The sequence below is a fragment of the Sitophilus oryzae genome, unplaced genomic scaffold (genome assembly GCF_002938485.1).
Source record: "Sitophilus oryzae breed Bouriz unplaced genomic scaffold, Soryzae_2.0 scaffold_908_pilon_pilon, whole genome shotgun sequence".
Classification (NCBI taxonomy): Eukaryota; Metazoa; Arthropoda; class Insecta; order Coleoptera; family Curculionidae; genus Sitophilus; species Sitophilus oryzae.
In genome coordinates, this window is record NW_022147537.1 from 441879 (window position 1) to 459473 (window position 17595).

The window sequence follows — 17595 nt, forward strand, 5'->3', positions numbered from 1 at the left end:
GTTGGAAATGACTAAAAAAAATCGAAAATTTTTATTTTCCATTTGAATAACATCCAAAACAAAAATCAAATTTTAAATTTTTTTCCAACAACATTTCCGATATAATTAAAAAAATAGTCGATTTTTTTGAAACAGTCTTATAAACACTATCGTTACAGATAACTAATTCAATCTTACTTGTGTTGAATCAATGCCAGAATCCGTGTGATTGATCACGTCCAGACAGGTTGAATGTTGCGAAACGTTGTCGTCAGCGTACTCAGGAAAAACGAAGCTCTGCCCGTCGGCCTCGCCGCGGGGTGAGTCCGAACTCGGCCAGACCTATACGAAATAAATCGACATTAGAGACCCGAAATAAGGGAGAGGATTGTTAATAAATCAGGCACAGTTTGCTGTGTTTGAGAAAGAAAAATGGTACTTCGATTTAGATGATTGTAGAAAGAAAAACTGAAAACGAAGAGCAATTCTTACTCCATTAGTGTTTAATACAGAGTGAACAACAATGACTGAATTAATTAAATTATTATCTATCATCTATTATCATTAAAAAATAAATAGATTTAATCTGATTGTTTTTGAGATATTACGCCTCGAAGATCCCTAAATTTTCTCTCCATGTCTTAACGCTCTGGAGATAGATTTCACAAGTATATTGATAGGACGTATTGTTTAAAAACATGACTAAAATTTAATATTTTCTAATGATTCAATGTTTATTTAAAAGGTAGAATCATCAACCAAATCACATTTTGGAACTTGTTTGAATTTTGGCATGTTTTATGATAATAAAAAAACCGGGAAAACATTCCTTAGCCCCAAAACTGTCAGATTTTTACAAACTAATTCATATTTTCACTAATATTAGCTTATTTCAGTTAGAGTTTAGTTTTTTATTTAAAACTCTTTTGCATGAATTCGGCACACGTTCGAGTACGTTTCCATTAAAATGGAGAAAATATTAGAAAAAGCTGAAGAAGCACGGCAAGCATTACTTCTATCTAATAGTACATCCATTTACCAAAAGGAATATAAAATATACCTTCAGTGGCTGGGACAGAAAAATATTGTAGTAGAGTATGTCGATAAAACTTTGTGTGTTTGTGTGTGTTCTCTTGTAAATTTATTATAATATGTGACATTAATGATGTAAATAAATTATTACGACTAGAGTAGTTAGATGAGTGCTTTTCATTTTATATTATTACTAAAAATCTCTTTTGTATTTCATGGTTGTAACCTATAAAAGGTAGAGGGAATTATGGCATCTTAGTTCTCATTAATAATGTCCCAAGTGAGTTATAACTCTATTTATAGTTAGCGTAACCAAGACGATAGAAACTCATATTAATATCAATGACAAGAACAAATAGAATGATTTAAAAGTCTATAAAATTGCTAGTTTGGTACTGTGAAAATAACTTCATATAAAACCACAGTAAATCAATATAGAAACAGTTCGTTCGTCATTACGAATACAATAACAGTAAAATCTTTCTGTTAATGGCTGTTTCGACTTTATGATTCGTTATACTACGAAAATTTATTTCCGGAATATTACATGAAGGTCGCAGTATAATTACTTATAATTTCTATATAATAATATATTATATTATCGAAAAATATTATTTATTTGTTTATAATAAAAATGTTTATCCAAAATCAATAAAAATGTAGAATTTTTGCCTATTAGGCTCACTGAAACAATGGAAATTATTCTTTCTAGATAGAAAATCTTTAAATAAATAGTATTTTAAGTAATTTAATGGCAATGCTTATGTGCAAGACCATAAATTAATGCCTTTATTTTCAAAAAAATTTACAATTTGTAGACAAAGGTAAAGTAAACAAACAAAGTAAACAAAAAAAAAACAAAAGAGAGAAGAGAATACAAAACAATATACAAATAACATTGTCAGTCTTTTTGTTCAAAATAAACATTTATAAATGTTAACAAAGTCAAAGAATAAGAAAAATAAAAATAAGATTCAAAAATATTTGGTAAGTTTATACTAAATATCAATGACCTCTAGATAAATCCATTTTGATGTCATTGGTAAATATAGTAATAGCAAACATTAGACCAGTGTTTACAAGATCAAATTCGATTATCAAAATATAAGTCATTTACAGCGTAGAAAGCCTTATCTAGTAAATAAGATTTCAATGCCTTGCGAAATGAAGAAAATGATGTTATGGATTTGGTTTCAAATTGCAGGTGATTGTGCATTTTTTCCGAGTTGTATAATATTGAACTTTTAACTAACTCTGAGCGTGGGGTAGGTAGATAAAGATCTTGCTCCGCCTTTCTTGAGAAGCTGATACATGCTTACCTATTAGTCAAACGGATTCAAATATAAATAAGGAAAGAAGGGTTAATATTTTTAATTTTTTAAAAAAGTCCTGGCAATGAGTTCTGCTGTTTAGTCCCAGTGAATATCGAACAGCTCTCTTCTGGAGCTTGAAAATGCGGTCAAAGTGAGTCGCATAAGACGTACCCCAGAAAGGCAGGGCATATCTGAGGTGCGACTCAAAAAGTGCATAATAAACAGGACAAGTTAAGCTCCTTAGAAACAGATCTTAATGCAAAACACAGGCAGAGCTCAATTTTTTCGACAAAGTGTCGATATGCATGTCCCATTTCAGAGAATTGTCTACAACAAGCCCTAAGAATTTTACAGGTTTTACGACGTCAATGGTGGTGTTGTTAAGTACAAAAGGCTGCAGCGAGTTTTTATCCGACAAAGCTTTAGTTTTAGAAATGTTGAGACTCAGGAGGCTCGAATCGCACCAATATTTAATGGTGATTAAGTCATTTGATATAATCCTATGAAGACCATTTTCGCTCATCACTACCTACATTCGTCACTGCCTCATCGTACCTAACATTCAATAAAAAAGTACAAATAAAAAATATATTAATTTTATTATACCTAAAACTAGAATTAATTTATACAAGAAATAAAATAAATCTGATTTAGCTATCGGCATTTGCAAGCTTATTTTAACAAAAATAAAATTAGTATTTATATTCAAACGGCGTCGTTTCTGCATATTCATGAAGCGAAAAATGAATAAATTAATGTTATTTTCAGCGACTTTCAGTACTAAAAGGCTAATCGATTGAAATAATAGTCGAGAAAATATGTAATTTAAATAAAGTTGAAAATAATTTCAAACCATTTGAGAGGAGAATAAATTTAGAGCCTTATAACCTAGAGTAGGACAACAAACGTTATCGAATTGATAGGATAATGTTTTTTTTTCAGAGCAACTGTTAAAATTGCCTTATATCAAATATAGTAGATAAAATAATACTTTAACCGCAAGGTATCTCTCCGGTGTTGGACACAATTGCTGCAATCCACATTTGTAACGCTCCCTAAAAAGTCAAACTCCAAAAGATGCAATGAGTATCGTCTGGTAAGCCTTATGTGTCATACATTAAAAGTGTTTCTGCGTGTCCTTCACTCTAGACTATGGAGAAGGATAGACGAAAATATAAGTGAAACTCAATTCGGCTTTAGAAGTGGGCTGGGAACCAGAGATGCTTTGTTCTCAATACAGGTTTTAGTCCAAAACTGCCTCGATCAGCAGACAAGTGCCTTCGCATGTTTCATAGATTATGAGAAGGCATTTGATAACGTGAAACATGACAAGCTGATACATTTACTGAAGCGGATTGGGTTAGATGGCAAAGACATCAGAATCATTAGAAACTTATATTGGAATCAGTCAGCTTATATAAAAATCGGAAATATGTCAACAACGGATATAGAAATTCTTAAAGGTGTCAGACAAGGATGTATATTATCGCCACTTCTGTTTAATTTATATTCTGAATCGATATTCCAGGAGGCGTTGGAAGATTTAGAAGTGGGAATAAAGGTAAGGAATGGTAAACCTATTAATAACATCCGATATGCTGACGATACGGTGCTCCTAGCTGGCAATGAGAAGGATTTGCAATGCCTGGTGGACAGAGTTAGCAGTATTAGTCAGAGTCATGGTCTTAAAATAAATATGAACAAAACAAAATTTATGATTATCAGCAAACAAAATATCGAAAATATCAGGATACAGGTGGAAGATCAAAATATAGAAAGGGTAAGAAGATTTAAGTACTTGGGTTGCTGGCTGAATGATAAATGGGATCCTGATGAAGAAATCAAACATAGAATTGAAATAGCCAGAAACACTTTTTTCAAAATGAAAACTCTACTCTGCAACCGAGACCTGATCTGACTACTCGATGGCGAGCTACCAAATGCTATGTACTCTCTACATTGTTATACGGAGTCGAGGGATGGACGTTGAAGGCACGGACCATGTCACGCTTGGATTCATTTGAGATGTGGTTATACCGACGAATGTTGAAAATATCCTGGACCGAACGAATAACAAATCTCGAAGTATTAGAAAGAATGTTTAAGGACCAAGAACTATTAACTACAATAAAAAGACGGAAAGCAGCATATTTTGGTCATATTTTTCGAAATAACAAATATAGTTTTCTACAGCTGATCGTTGAGGGAAAGATTGAAGGACGACGAGGCATCGGGCGTAAACGGTTTTCCTGGTTGCGGAATTTGCGCCAGTGGTTTAATATAGGAGAGGCCAGTGCAATTATCCATTTGGCTCAAGACAGGGAGGAATTCCAATTGATGGGCGCCAACCTCCAATGAGGAGAAGGCACACGAAGAAGAAAGAAGTATAAAGAATAACTAAAAAGTATCTACTTTAGATACAGATTATTTGATAAACTTACCTGAAGTAAAGGCAATGAGCAGTTAGGTCCTGACTTGGCTTCATGATTTGGTGAATCGTGGTCGCCTTGAGAACTACTACTGTTAGAAGTTTTGACAGCTGACCAAAAGCGTTTCAGACCCAACTCCCTGCGTTGTTTCTAAAACAAAATAAAAGTTTTGAAAGAAAATTTTTGTTGCGAAATCTGATAACATCATCTTGTAGAATAAAAAAAGTAGCAGTAAGAATGTCAAATTTATTTTGTTATGTCTATTCAAATAGGGCCATAAAAAAATTAAAATAAAAGGTCCAAAAGAAAAACATGATAAACGCTTCAGAATGTAAACATGTGATAACTACGTTTTAATGTAATGATTATGTTTTGTAGGTTTACTATAATTACAGTAACAGGAAATGAAACAAATACGAAATTTTGAAAGCCAGAAAAATTAAAAAAAAGGCTTGAAAAAAAATAACGCAATTAAATGGGCTTCTCAAGTTATTTCTCTGGGCGGCTGGTGGTTATCAAGTTCTTTCCCTGTATCTCTATTTTTAATAGGCATAATATATCATAGGATTTAACAGCTTATTGCCCTGCAGAGTTTATAGGTTTGGTGCATTCTCCGCCGGTGCTGCCACCATCGGAAAATATCCTTTAAGTAGCGAGTATACGAAAAATGTATTAATTTCTTCTTCTTCTTCTTTTGGAAAGCGTATCGCTTGTTTAGTTCCGGTTTCCTCCTCGTCTAAGCAACTTTTGCGAGGTTGACTGCCAACTGTCTTGCCAACGTTTAGGTGGTCGTCCAGTAGGTCTTCTGCCATGAGGTATGTTGTTGCGAATTATTATGGCCATTCTGTCGGGGCCCATTCTATTGACATGCTGGTTTGGCAATATAAACAATATTTTTTTCCATCTTCTCTTCTTCTCTGCCTTATCTATCTGACAACGTCGTTTGTTTGGCACTTTTCTCTTATGTCTATATTTCTCTGTCTGTCCCTCAATGTGTATCCAGTTATCATTCTTAAGGTCTTCATTTCAGTAGTTGGTAGGATTCTCTTTGTTACTGATGTTTCAGCTCTGGTTTCCGCACCATATGTCATCACTGGTCGTATGCAGGTTTTGTATATTCTTGACTTACATTCTGTACTCAAATGTTTGTTTTTCCATATGGGATATTTAAGATGTCCTGATATTGCGGCAGCTTTATGGGCTTGTTTTCTTACTTCTTCTTCCAGGAATCCTGAGCTTGTAATTTTGCATCCGAGGTATTCGAATGACATTATCTGATCAATAGTTTTGTTTTTTATCACCAATTTGCACCGTAGAGACTCCTTTGTAATGGTCATGCATTTGGTCTTATTTGTGGAAATTTGCATGTTAAGTTTTTCTGCCTGTCTGTTAAAGGTTGTAGCATTCTTTGGAGGTCGTCCTCTGACTCTGCAATAAGTACTGCGTCATCGGCATAGCATAATATGTTTACTTTATGCACTCCCATTCGATATCCTAATCCAGTATTCTTGACGGTTTTTATTACTTGATCCATGATTGTGTTGAATAACAGAGGGCTGAGACTGTCGCCTTGGCGAATACCAGTTGTAGTTCGAAGATGCTGCGTTAAGGTAAAGTTTGTTCTTATTTGGGTTGTTGTGTTTGTGTTTAAGTCCTTGATAAGTTCTGTGAGTACTTTCGAGACATTACTGCTTTCCAAGATGGTGATGATGTCTTTTAGTTGGACTCTATCAAAGGCCTTTGTTAAATATATAAAACATAGATAGGCTGGAGAGTTATATTCTAAGGATTTTTCAACTAGTTGCCTGAGTATGAATAGTGCATCGGTAGTTGATCGGTTTCTTCGGAATCCTTGTTGTTCCTCGCTTATTGGCACTATTGAGGAGATTTTGTCCGCAATGATCTTAGTCAGAAGTTTTAGCGAGGTGCTCAGTAATGGTATTCCTATAGTTTGCTGGGTCTGTTTTATCTCCCTTTTTAAAAATGGGTATTGTTATACTTTGTTTCCATTCTTCTGGTATTTTCTTATGTTGTAATATAATGTTAAACAGTTTTGTGTATTCCTCTATGATAGCCGTGCCTGCGTTTTTTATTAGCTCGTTTGGTATTTTATCTTGATTAGGAGATTTTCTATTTTTAAGTTTCCTTATTGTCTCTTCTACTTGCTTGTAAGTGATTTGCGCATGATCTTCTATATTATCTCTTTGGATTGTCTCTTGTGCTTCCATTCGTTCATCTGTTTCTGCGTATAAGTCTCTGAAATATTTTCCCACGTATTTTCTGCAATTGTTGTTAGTTGTATTGTTTCATTTGTATCTCGTTTCAAACCCCTCAATATCTTCCAAATACGTTTTTGTGCTCCGTACATATCCGCCTCCATTTCAATGAGTATTAATTTATTGATTTTAAAAGGGTTAGGAAGTATAATTTGTGAAAATTCTAAAAATAAAAATAAGAAAGTAAATATTTTGATATATTCACAAGGTCTAACTTGTATTATAACTTATTATTGCAGTTAAAAAACTTTGATTTGATGAGTTCAACTACGATAGCGAGCATAGTTTTAATCGCCGGGTTTGTTAGTAGAACATAATCGGCCCATAATTATAATTTTAGATGTTCATAAAACATTTATTTAATCATTAGTCGATTAAAAAGAGTATACCATTAATATTGCAAATTTTATTTTGTCCTCTCATAGTATATAGTATACCTCGTACCTGTTAGTTTTCAAAATCTCAAGACACCCTGTGCAAAGCATGATAATGTAATCAAACAATACCTAATTATATCAAATTACATGATTACACCAAATTAACTCCGTTTTTACCACAAATAAATTACAACTCGTCTGAGAGTTAGACACAAGAGACAATTTCTCCTTTTTAATAAGAAAAGTTATTTTAAGCTTGGACACGTTCACGTTCGTCTATCCTTGAGACCATTTTAGCGTGAGCTAATGGAGTTTTCGTCTAAATAAATGACCTCGCTCTGATTGATACCTCTGTTGTCTCGGAAGACGTTTAGAGGAAAAAACGCCACGTTTCTCAGTGTATGTGTTATTTTAAAACGGTCAACGTGGGCAGATGTGTAGGAGGAGAGTTGGTATAAATAATAGATCTATGGTGTTGGCGTTGGAGTAAAGTGTAGTAAAGTAAGAGTCTAGTGGAAAGAACCTTAACTGATTTAATATTTGGACTTAATTTTTTTAAGGAAGGTGTTTTAAATATAAATATAACAATTTTTGTATAATAAACCACATAAACAAAGTTTTTAAAATGTTTTATTACACTCTCATGAACATTTTTTATATTAGAATTTTTTTTTAATTTTGCAGTTATTAGTCAAAGAAACATTCCACATACCGGGTGTTGCATCGTCGAGCGGGACATTAGAAATCCCATGCAAATTTTAATGGGGTCAATTATTGGCTTCCCTAATTATTTTAGAGAATAATTCTATTTAGGTTTAGTGAAGAGCACTAAAACCCACATTCAAAAGAATGACATTAGATATTTTTGATTAGCCCGTTTACGAGTTATTGCCGATTTCTTTTTAAATATTTCTCCTTTCTTACGGCCCTGTATTTACTTATGAGCACCAGTCAATGTAAAAGATAACAGTCAAATGAAGTTGTCATTTCAGAAATTTATCTATTTAGTGCTTTATTATTATTATTATTATTATTAACTAACTCATACCTACATCGAAAATATTAGGCATGAATTACACTACCGAAGAAAAAGTATTGATGATTAAATGGTATTATCAAGGAAATAGTTATCAAAAGGTGTTGGACATGTTTGCTGCTCTGTATCCGAATAGACCGATACCTGGAAAATCTACAATCGCAAGGAATATCCAGAGATTTGACACCAAAGGTACCCTAATAAATAACTGCAGATGTGAAGCAAGGCAGGAACGAAGAGACGATGCAAGAAATGATACCGACTTGGAAGTTTTATTGTGCGTGGAAGAGAACGATGGAAAGATCAGCACAAGCAAACTTGAGGATGAAATAGGAATAGATCACACTACAGCGTTTCGAATTTTGAAACGACATAAATACTACCTTCAAATATGAAAAGCACCAAGAGCTACAAGATGGGGACGAAATACGGCGGCAGGCGTTTTGTTTTGATATGATGGAAAGAGCAAACACGGATAGAAAATTTTTAAAAAACATATGTTTCACTGACAAATGCACGTTTACCTTAAAGAATGAACCCAATGTTCAAAATTATCGATATTGGAACAAAGAAAACCAACACAGGTTTGTCGAAACAAGGACGCAATATCCACAGAAAGTAAATGTTTGGGCGGGGATATTCGGACACAATATTATCGGGCCATTATTTCTTACGCGAAATTTAAATGCAGAATATTATTTAAAACTAGGATATATACAAGAATAAAAAATACCCAAATCTAGAAGAGTTAAAAAATGCTATTTCTGCCGAATGCAATAGAATTTCAGTTTACCAATTAGCGAATGTAAGAAGAGAATTTTATGATCGCCTGGGTTATTGTCTAGCAGTCGATGGAGGAATATTTGATCTTCTTAAATCCTAAAGTTCTAACAATTTAATAGTACCTAAATTAATAAGTTGTTGAATATTGTAATAATACTATAATTAACCTTGTAATTGATTGCTTTATTTTTTAGAATTTAGAATGAGTGAGAGGGGAGTTAATCACTTCGACCTTACAGATCCATTGTGTCCCCCTTTCTTGAATCATAACTCATCATACAGTCCCAGGGCAGTATCTGGGACGGTTTTATAGAGGGTAGTTCTCCCTCTCCAATATCAGTCGTACCAAAATTCATGGCACGAATGGTTGTCGTCTCGGCGCACTCAGTGATGAGGTGTACTAGTGTTTCCCCATCTTCCCCACAGAATCTGCATTCGCCGTTTCTTCTTAGTTTCAATCTACTGAGGTGTTCATTGAGGAGACAGTGTCCTGTTAAAAACCCCGTGACAATCCGAAGATTGTTCTTACTCAGACCCAATTGCTTTATTTTACTTTAATTCATATTAATTTGTATTTATAAATACATCTTTAAGATTTCCGATGTAGGAATGAGTTTTCAATAATAATAAAGCACTAAATAGGTAAATTTCTGAAATGACAACTTCAGTTGACACTTATCTTTTGCATTGACTGGTGCTCATAAGTAAATACAGGGCCGTTAGAAAGGAGAAATATTTAAAAAGAAATCGGGGATAACTCGTAAACGTGCTAATCAAAAATATCTAAAGTTATTCTTTTGAATGTGGGTTTTAGTGCTCTTCAATAAACCTAAATGGAATTATTCTCTAAAATAATTAGGGAAGTCAATAATTGACCCCGTTAAAATTTACATGGGATTTCCTATGTCCCGTCCGACGAGGCAACACCCGGTATAAAGAAATATATCGTTCCAAATATTAGTTGATAGCATCAGCTAGTTTTTATATATTTCTGTTAACTATATTTAGGTAAGTTTTATTAAAAATATTGTGATTTAATTACTAGCTTGTGAACAAAATTTATTTTTAATAAACTGTAAAATTTATCTATTTTTATGTTTTGTTAAAGTTATTCAGATATCAGAATAACTTTAAAAATAAATAATTTGAATTCAAATATAAATATAAAAAAACAATTAGAACATAAAGGCGAAGACACTGAGTCAAAATTGAGTTAAACGTAGTCTTGACTAAGGACACAGTGGGGCGCATTGACTCAAAATTTTACTGTGGAGTTTCATATCTATCTTAATAGATGGGTTATTTTCCATTTATTTTCTTTTATCTATGAGTTTGACTTACTTGCTTCAGTAGCGTATCTGGTGTATATGTTATTAAATGATTATTATAACTTATCTATTATTATAAGAATTATATATTTTATAACAATTTTCATAACTACCAACATTTAATGACAACGTAAAATAAAACAACAAATTATTGAGTCAACTCTACATAATATTTTTACACGTTATGATTAAAATTAAAAGGGCACTGATAAACCGGAATTTAAATCGGCCATTTTGGGTCCTATTGCGCTCGACCTAAGTTTTTTGATATGCTGCTTTCTTAATCTTTTTATTCAAAAAGTTCAACCTTTTTATTTATGTATATTTTTATGTAGTAATATTTTCTATGTGTCCTAATTATTAAAAAATGCAGGTCATGCTACTATTAATTTTTAATTAGTTTCAGTTTGAGTTATTAATAATAGACTTTTGACAAGCTTTTTTAATGTAAAGTTATTATTTATTCATTGCAGGTATCAAACCTTTTTCCAGACCTTGACATTAAACGCACGCAGCTTTGTATTTTTAACAGCGATCCATAGTAAAAAGCTGGCTTGTTTTAAATTGCTAGCTTCAACATTAAAAATATCCTGTTTCACAATAAACCTTCAGTTTTAACACCTTTTTTGACCTTCAATGTATAGATATTTTACATATTTACTGTCCGTAGACTGTACTTAAAATACTGTTTAAAATACGTTACGTACGTAGTTAACGCAAAAAGAAGTTAATCCAACAATTTTTTTCCTTAAAAATTTTCAATTTAAGATAATCTTGCAAAAAAAGTGAACAAAAAATATTAAATGTACCCAACATCTAATTTTAGAATATTAAGTTTCTTGAAAAAAAATACTGTCGCAAATATTACTTGATATCTGGTATATTTCGATGTCAAAATTGAAGAAACGTTATCATTTGACAGTTCCCAAAGACTGTAACGTCTTTCTGACAAAACGTCAAAACCGTTCAAGTATACAAAAAATTTACACGCCTTTCTACAACACATTTAAATGAGCTTTACAATGAAGTTAAGGAAGCCATCGACGAAACGCAAATCGTTTCCTATTTTGAACAAGGGAAAATCGTGGAAACGACACAAGGCACGAATTACAACGCCAAAGTGCAAGAAATGCAACAACGGGATGGGCGACAGTGCCAGCGTCCACTTTCCGAATATTTGGGAAGAGTTACGATCGAAAAACCAGCTTTGCGATGGAACAGTGAAATGCGACGATGGTACAGAGTTTAACGTGCATCGAATAATTCTCTCTGCAATCAGTCCGTACTTTCGGGCACTTTTTACCAATTCCATCAACCGAGGCGGTCAGGAAATCAAAGAGGCCAACGTCAACATATCCAGCGGAGCTTTCAGAATAGTTCTGGACTACGCATATACCGGTAACTGTGTTATAACTACATCGAATGTCTTCGAAGTACTCAAATACGCCGATCAGTACGGAATCCTCAACTTAGTCCATAAATGTTGCGAGTTTCTTATAAACGACCTGTCACCAACCAACTGTCTTCAAATCCTGAAGTTCTCCAACCAATTCTTCTGTAAATACTTAACCAACAAAGGAAACATCTACCTGCTCCAAAATTTCACGGAAGTATTCAACAACAACGAGTATTTTTGCGAACTTCCCGCCAAACAACTCAAACAAATTCTCTCTAACGACTATTTAAATGTGAAAACAGAAGAAACAGTGTTCGAGGCTATCAAAACCTGGATCCAACATTTTCCAGACACCAAAAAATCTCATTTACTCGACTTGATCAAGTGTATTCGAATGGGAAACTTGTCTTTAGAGAAAATTTTGAAGATTGCCCGATGGCCGATGATCCAAGAAGATACCATGTGTAATATTTACATTGCTGACGTTTTGACTATACTCCACGATATACGAGACGTCGAGGTAGAGCCTTTAAACACATATCTAACTCGACCTAGAATTCCTTACGATGTAATTTTTGTTATAGGAGGATGGACCGCGGGAAGTCCAACCTCTTTCGTTGAAACCTACGATAACAGATCAGAAAAATGGTTAATATCCAGCGACACTGATGTAGTGGCAAGAGCTTACCATGGAATGTGCGCTTATCAGGATAAAATTTACCTTGTTGGAGGGTTCGATGGAAATGAGTACTTCAACACTGTAAGATGCTTTAATCCGGCTACTCACGAGTGGAGTGATTGCGCTTGTATGTACTATTCCAGATGTTACGTCAGTGTGGTGCTGTGTATGGGAAAGATATACGCGATGGGTGGCTATAATGGTAGGATTAGGATGAACAGTGTGGAGAGGTATGATCCAGTAAAAAACCAGTGGGAGTTGGTGTCTTCGATGCTTAAACAGAGGTCTGATGCGAGTGCAGCGACTCTAAATGACAAAATCTACATTGTTGGTGGATTTAATGGCCAGGAAGTGATTAATTCGGCTGAAATGTACGATCCTTTGACTAATCAATGGTCTTATATCTCTTCAATGATATCAGCTCGATCCGGGGTGAGTCTGATAGCTTTCCAGAACTCCCTCTACGCTATTGGGGGTTTTAACGGATACACCCGACTCCCAACTTCGGAAAAGTTCGTCCCTGACGCTTCCTCGTCCTCTTCTTGGATGGAGATTCCCGAAATGATGACGCCCCGGAGCAACTTTGGAACGGTCATCTTGGACGGTTACATTTACGTGATCGGTGGTTTTAACGGGTCGACAACGATCAACTACGTGGAGTGCTACGATGCGGAATTGGGCGAATGGCTCGTGGGAACTTCGATGAACTTGAACAGGTCGGCGCTGAGTGCGTGCGTGATAAGCGGCCTTCCCAATTCCAGGGACTACTCGTTTCTGGATCGGAGCCAGAAGGAGCGTGGTGAACATAAGGAGAAGATTGAATTTTAGGTTTGGTTTGAGGAAAGTTGGCTGGATTTGTACTATTACCGTTTCTGCGTGTATGTTTCTTGATTAAAATGCGTTTTATCAGAAATTAGCTGTTTTATTTTTATTACAGAGAGAGGTTAAACATCAATTTGCTTTTAAGACATTTCAACGCGTAAGCACGTAAAATAGATTTGTGTTTCTGGAAACGTTCTATCCTTTTTTAATCATTTTATAATTAGTGATCATTTTTGAAAAATTTTACGTCAATTTAAAGATTAACCTCGCCAAAATTATAATCGGTTCTCATTCCTCAGCCGAATTTGATGCTGTTTTTTTTCTATGATACGGTATATACAGGGTGGTTCGAACTGTATTTCGGAAACTTTGGCAGCATATTCTGCAGATAAAAATATGTAAAAAAGTTTATTTAAATGTATGTCTTAAAAGTCTTGCTTTGTTTCGGAGATATGTATATTGTGTAGAAGTTTCACTTTTATGTCGACTTTTTCCAAATAATTTCTGAAGTAACCTAAATATTTAGATGAAAATTGGTGTCTGAGAGTTTTTTGACGTGAGAAATTTGATTGTGATGTCAATATGACTTCTATTTTTAGATGGCACTACGGCGCTACCTACATATTTTTTAACCCGTTTGAAAAGTAATAACCTTTCGTCCGTACCTGTATAAAACTACTTAGTGAAGATATACCGGGTGTTGCATCGTCGGACGGGACATAGGAAATCCCATGTAAATTTTAATGGGGTCAATTATTGGCTTCCCTAATTATTTTAGAGAATAATTCTATTTAGGTTTATTGAAGAGCACTAAAACCCACATTCAAAAGAATAACTTTAGATATGTTTGATTAGCTCGTTTACGAGTTATCGCCGATTTCTTTTTAAATATTTCTCCTTTCTTATGGCCCTGTATTTACTTATGAGCACCAGTCAAGGTAAAATATAACTGTCAAATGAAGTTGTCATTTCAGAAATTTACCTATTTAGTGCTATATTATTATTGAAAACTCATTCATACATCGGAAATCTTAAAGATGTATTTATAAATACAAATTAATATGAATTAACGTAAAATAAAGTAATCAGTTACAAGGTTAATTATAGTATTATTACAATATTCAATAACTTATTAATTTAGGTACTATTAAATTGTTAGAACTTTAGGATTTAAGAAGATGTTCAAATATTCCTCCATCGACTGCTAGACAATAACCCAGGCGATCATAAAATTCTCTTCTTACATTCTCTAGTTGGTAAACTGAAATTCTATTGCATTCGGCAGAAATAGCATTTTTAACTCGTCTAGATTTGGGTATTTTTTATCCTAGTATATCCTGTTTTTTTAAATGGCCCCAGAGAAAGAAATCATTTAGCGAAATATCAGGAGACCTTGCTGGCCATTTTACTGTATGATTTAGGCCAATAACGTTTCCGTTAAAACTATTGTCTAAATATTCCCGAACAGCCAGGGTACTATGTGCCGGGCAGTCATCCATTTGGTACTAAACTTCCTGATTTTCCCTAGCGGCATCATATAAAGCAGGTAAAATATGATTTTCGAGTAGTTCCAAATAATATTCTGCATTTAAATTTCCGTAAGAAATAATGGCCCGATAATATTGTGTCCGAATATCCCTGCCCAAACATTTACTTTCTGTGGATATTTCGTCCTTGTTTCGACAAACCTGTGTTGGTTTTCTTTGTTCCAATACCGATAATTTTGAACATTGGGTTCATTATTTAAGGTAAACGTGCATTCTTCAGTGAAACGTATGTTTTTTAAAAATTCCCTATCCGTGTTTGCTCTTTCCATCATATCAAAACAAAACGCCTGCCGCCGTATTTCGTCCCCATCTCGTAGCTCTAGGTTCTTTTCATATTTGAAGGAATAGTATTTATGTCGTTTCAAAATTCGAAACGCTGTAGTGTGATCTATTCCTATTTCATCCTCAAGTTTTCTTGTGCTGATCTTTCCATCGTTCTCTTCCACGCACAATAAAACTTCCAAGTCAGTATCATTTCTTGCATCTTCTCGTTGTTCCTGCCTTGCTTCACATCTGCAGTTATTTATTAGGGTACCTTTGGTCTCAAATCTCTGGATATTCCTTGCGATTGTAGATTTTCCAGGTATCGGTCTATTCGGATACAGAGCAGCAAACATGTCCGACACCTTTTGATAACTATTTCCTTGATAATGCCATTTAATCATCAATACTTTTTCTTCGATGGCTAATTTTTTCGATGTAGGTATGAGTTTTGAATAATAATAATAAAGCACTATAAATGATAAATTTCTGAAATGACAACTTCATTTGACGGTTATCTTTTACCTTGACTGGTGCTCATAAGTAAATACAGGGCCATACGAAAGGAGAAATATTTAAAAAGAAATCGGCGATAACTCGTAAACGGGCTAATCAAAAATATCTAAAGTTATTCTTTTGAATGTGGGTTTTAGTGCTCTTCAATAAACCTAAATAGAATTATTCTCTAAAATAATTAGGGAAGAGGATTTCCTATGTCCCGCTCGACGATGCAACACCCGGTATACATTTCCGTGATTTTCTACGTAAAAAATGTCTCTTGGTAAAAATCGTTACGAGCAACCGTCTCAAGATATATAGAATGGAAATAGTCAATACATGTCATTATTGACAATAAATAAACTTATGTTGAGCAGATAATTATTTGACTGAAATGATAAATTTGGGCACTTTTTATTTTTTCAAAGTAATCATAAATTTTTCTTCGAAAAAATGATGATTAAACAGTTTCTGTTGAATTTTATAATTTCAGTCTAATAACCATTTATAGTCAACATATTTAATTTATGCCAATTCCAATGATGAGAGATATTGATAATTTCGAATCCAAATATCTCGAGAACCATTACTCATAGCGATTTTACCAAGAGACCTTTTTTACGTGTGTAAATGTATATTTTTCACTCAAAATTTTATACAGGGACGGACAAAAAGTTATTACTCTTCAAACCAGTTAAAAATATGTAGGTGGCGCTCTCTAGAAGTAAGAGTCATATTGACATCAAAATCAAACTTCTCATCTCAAAAAACTCCCAGACAGCAATAATATATTGAGGTTACGTCAGAAATACATACGTTTATACGAACTTTTTACTTATTTTTATCTGCAAAATATGCTGCCGAAGTTTCCGGAATACAGTTCGGACCACCCTGTATATCAAACCGAACAAAACACTAAATCTCATAAATCTCTTTCTCTGTTCGAAGACGTTTTCAGTGGTTCAGTGAACCTCGTAATTGAGTTTTACAGTTTTGCCAGAGCATTATCAGTGAAGACCATCTAAGCCCAGATTGCAATCTATAAACTTATAAATACCAGATATAACAAAAATCTTTTCAGTACAGTAAAATTGTAAGTTTTTATTGACTGCACTTTCCACAAAAATATAACTGTATGTACACTCACAACAAAATTGAAATAGCGCTCACAAAAGTTTTGCGAGATCTCTAGATTTAGAGTTGAACTTATATTTTTTCTTTATTATAATAATGATACTTTTTGATATTGTTCAATAAAATGTATAAAAAATTGTATAGATCGTTCTTCGAATTTTGTTATACAATTTAAATACAAAATTATTCTTACTTTTGAAATTTAAATTATATTTCAATGCTTTATTATTTTCTTCCACATTCCTATACATATAAATAATAGATACCGTACCTTTTTTTTACCGGATTTGTGACAGGAGCGTTACCTTTTCTGCGTGTGTCTTTTTTTTCTTAGATGCGTTTTAGCAGAAATTAGATGTTTCATTTTTATACATTTTTGTACAAAATTTCCTTCTTATTATTTAAAGAGGCTTTTGAAAACAAATTCAGGTAAGTTTCACCATTTATAACTCAAGAACAGCTGTATCAATTTTAATGATCTCTAACTTGTTGGATTCGTCAAAAAAATTCACAGAAGAATTGTATTTCTGTATAATTACAGAAATTTAATTTTTAAATATGTTAGGTTTACAACTATTCTACGAGTATTCGACACACATAAAGAAGATGGTCACGCAAGGCGTTTTCTTTCATGAGCTTTTCTGTGACTGAAAAGCCCGATACGTGATGTTATCTGCCTACCGCACTCCAGACATTCAAAAATCT

General features: G+C 33.7%; 1 protein-coding gene and 1 pseudogene across 2 annotated transcripts in view; one reads left to right on the plus strand and one right to left on the minus strand.

Moving 5' to 3' along the window:
- Positions 1 to 17595, minus strand: part of LOC115890711 — a 108546-nt gene that overhangs the window by 7853 nt on the left and 83098 nt on the right. For both annotated transcript variants that reach the window (XM_030911015.1, XM_030911014.1), the window contains exons 3-4: positions 4766 to 4903; positions 178 to 321 (exon numbers count right to left, since the gene is read on the minus strand). In XM_030911015.1, the coding sequence (XP_030766875.1) occupies positions 178 to 321; positions 4766 to 4903 (282 nt within the window). The remainder of the gene's footprint in view (positions 1 to 177; positions 322 to 4765; positions 4904 to 17595) is intronic.
- Positions 11496 to 13532, plus strand: LOC115890710 (annotated as a pseudogene).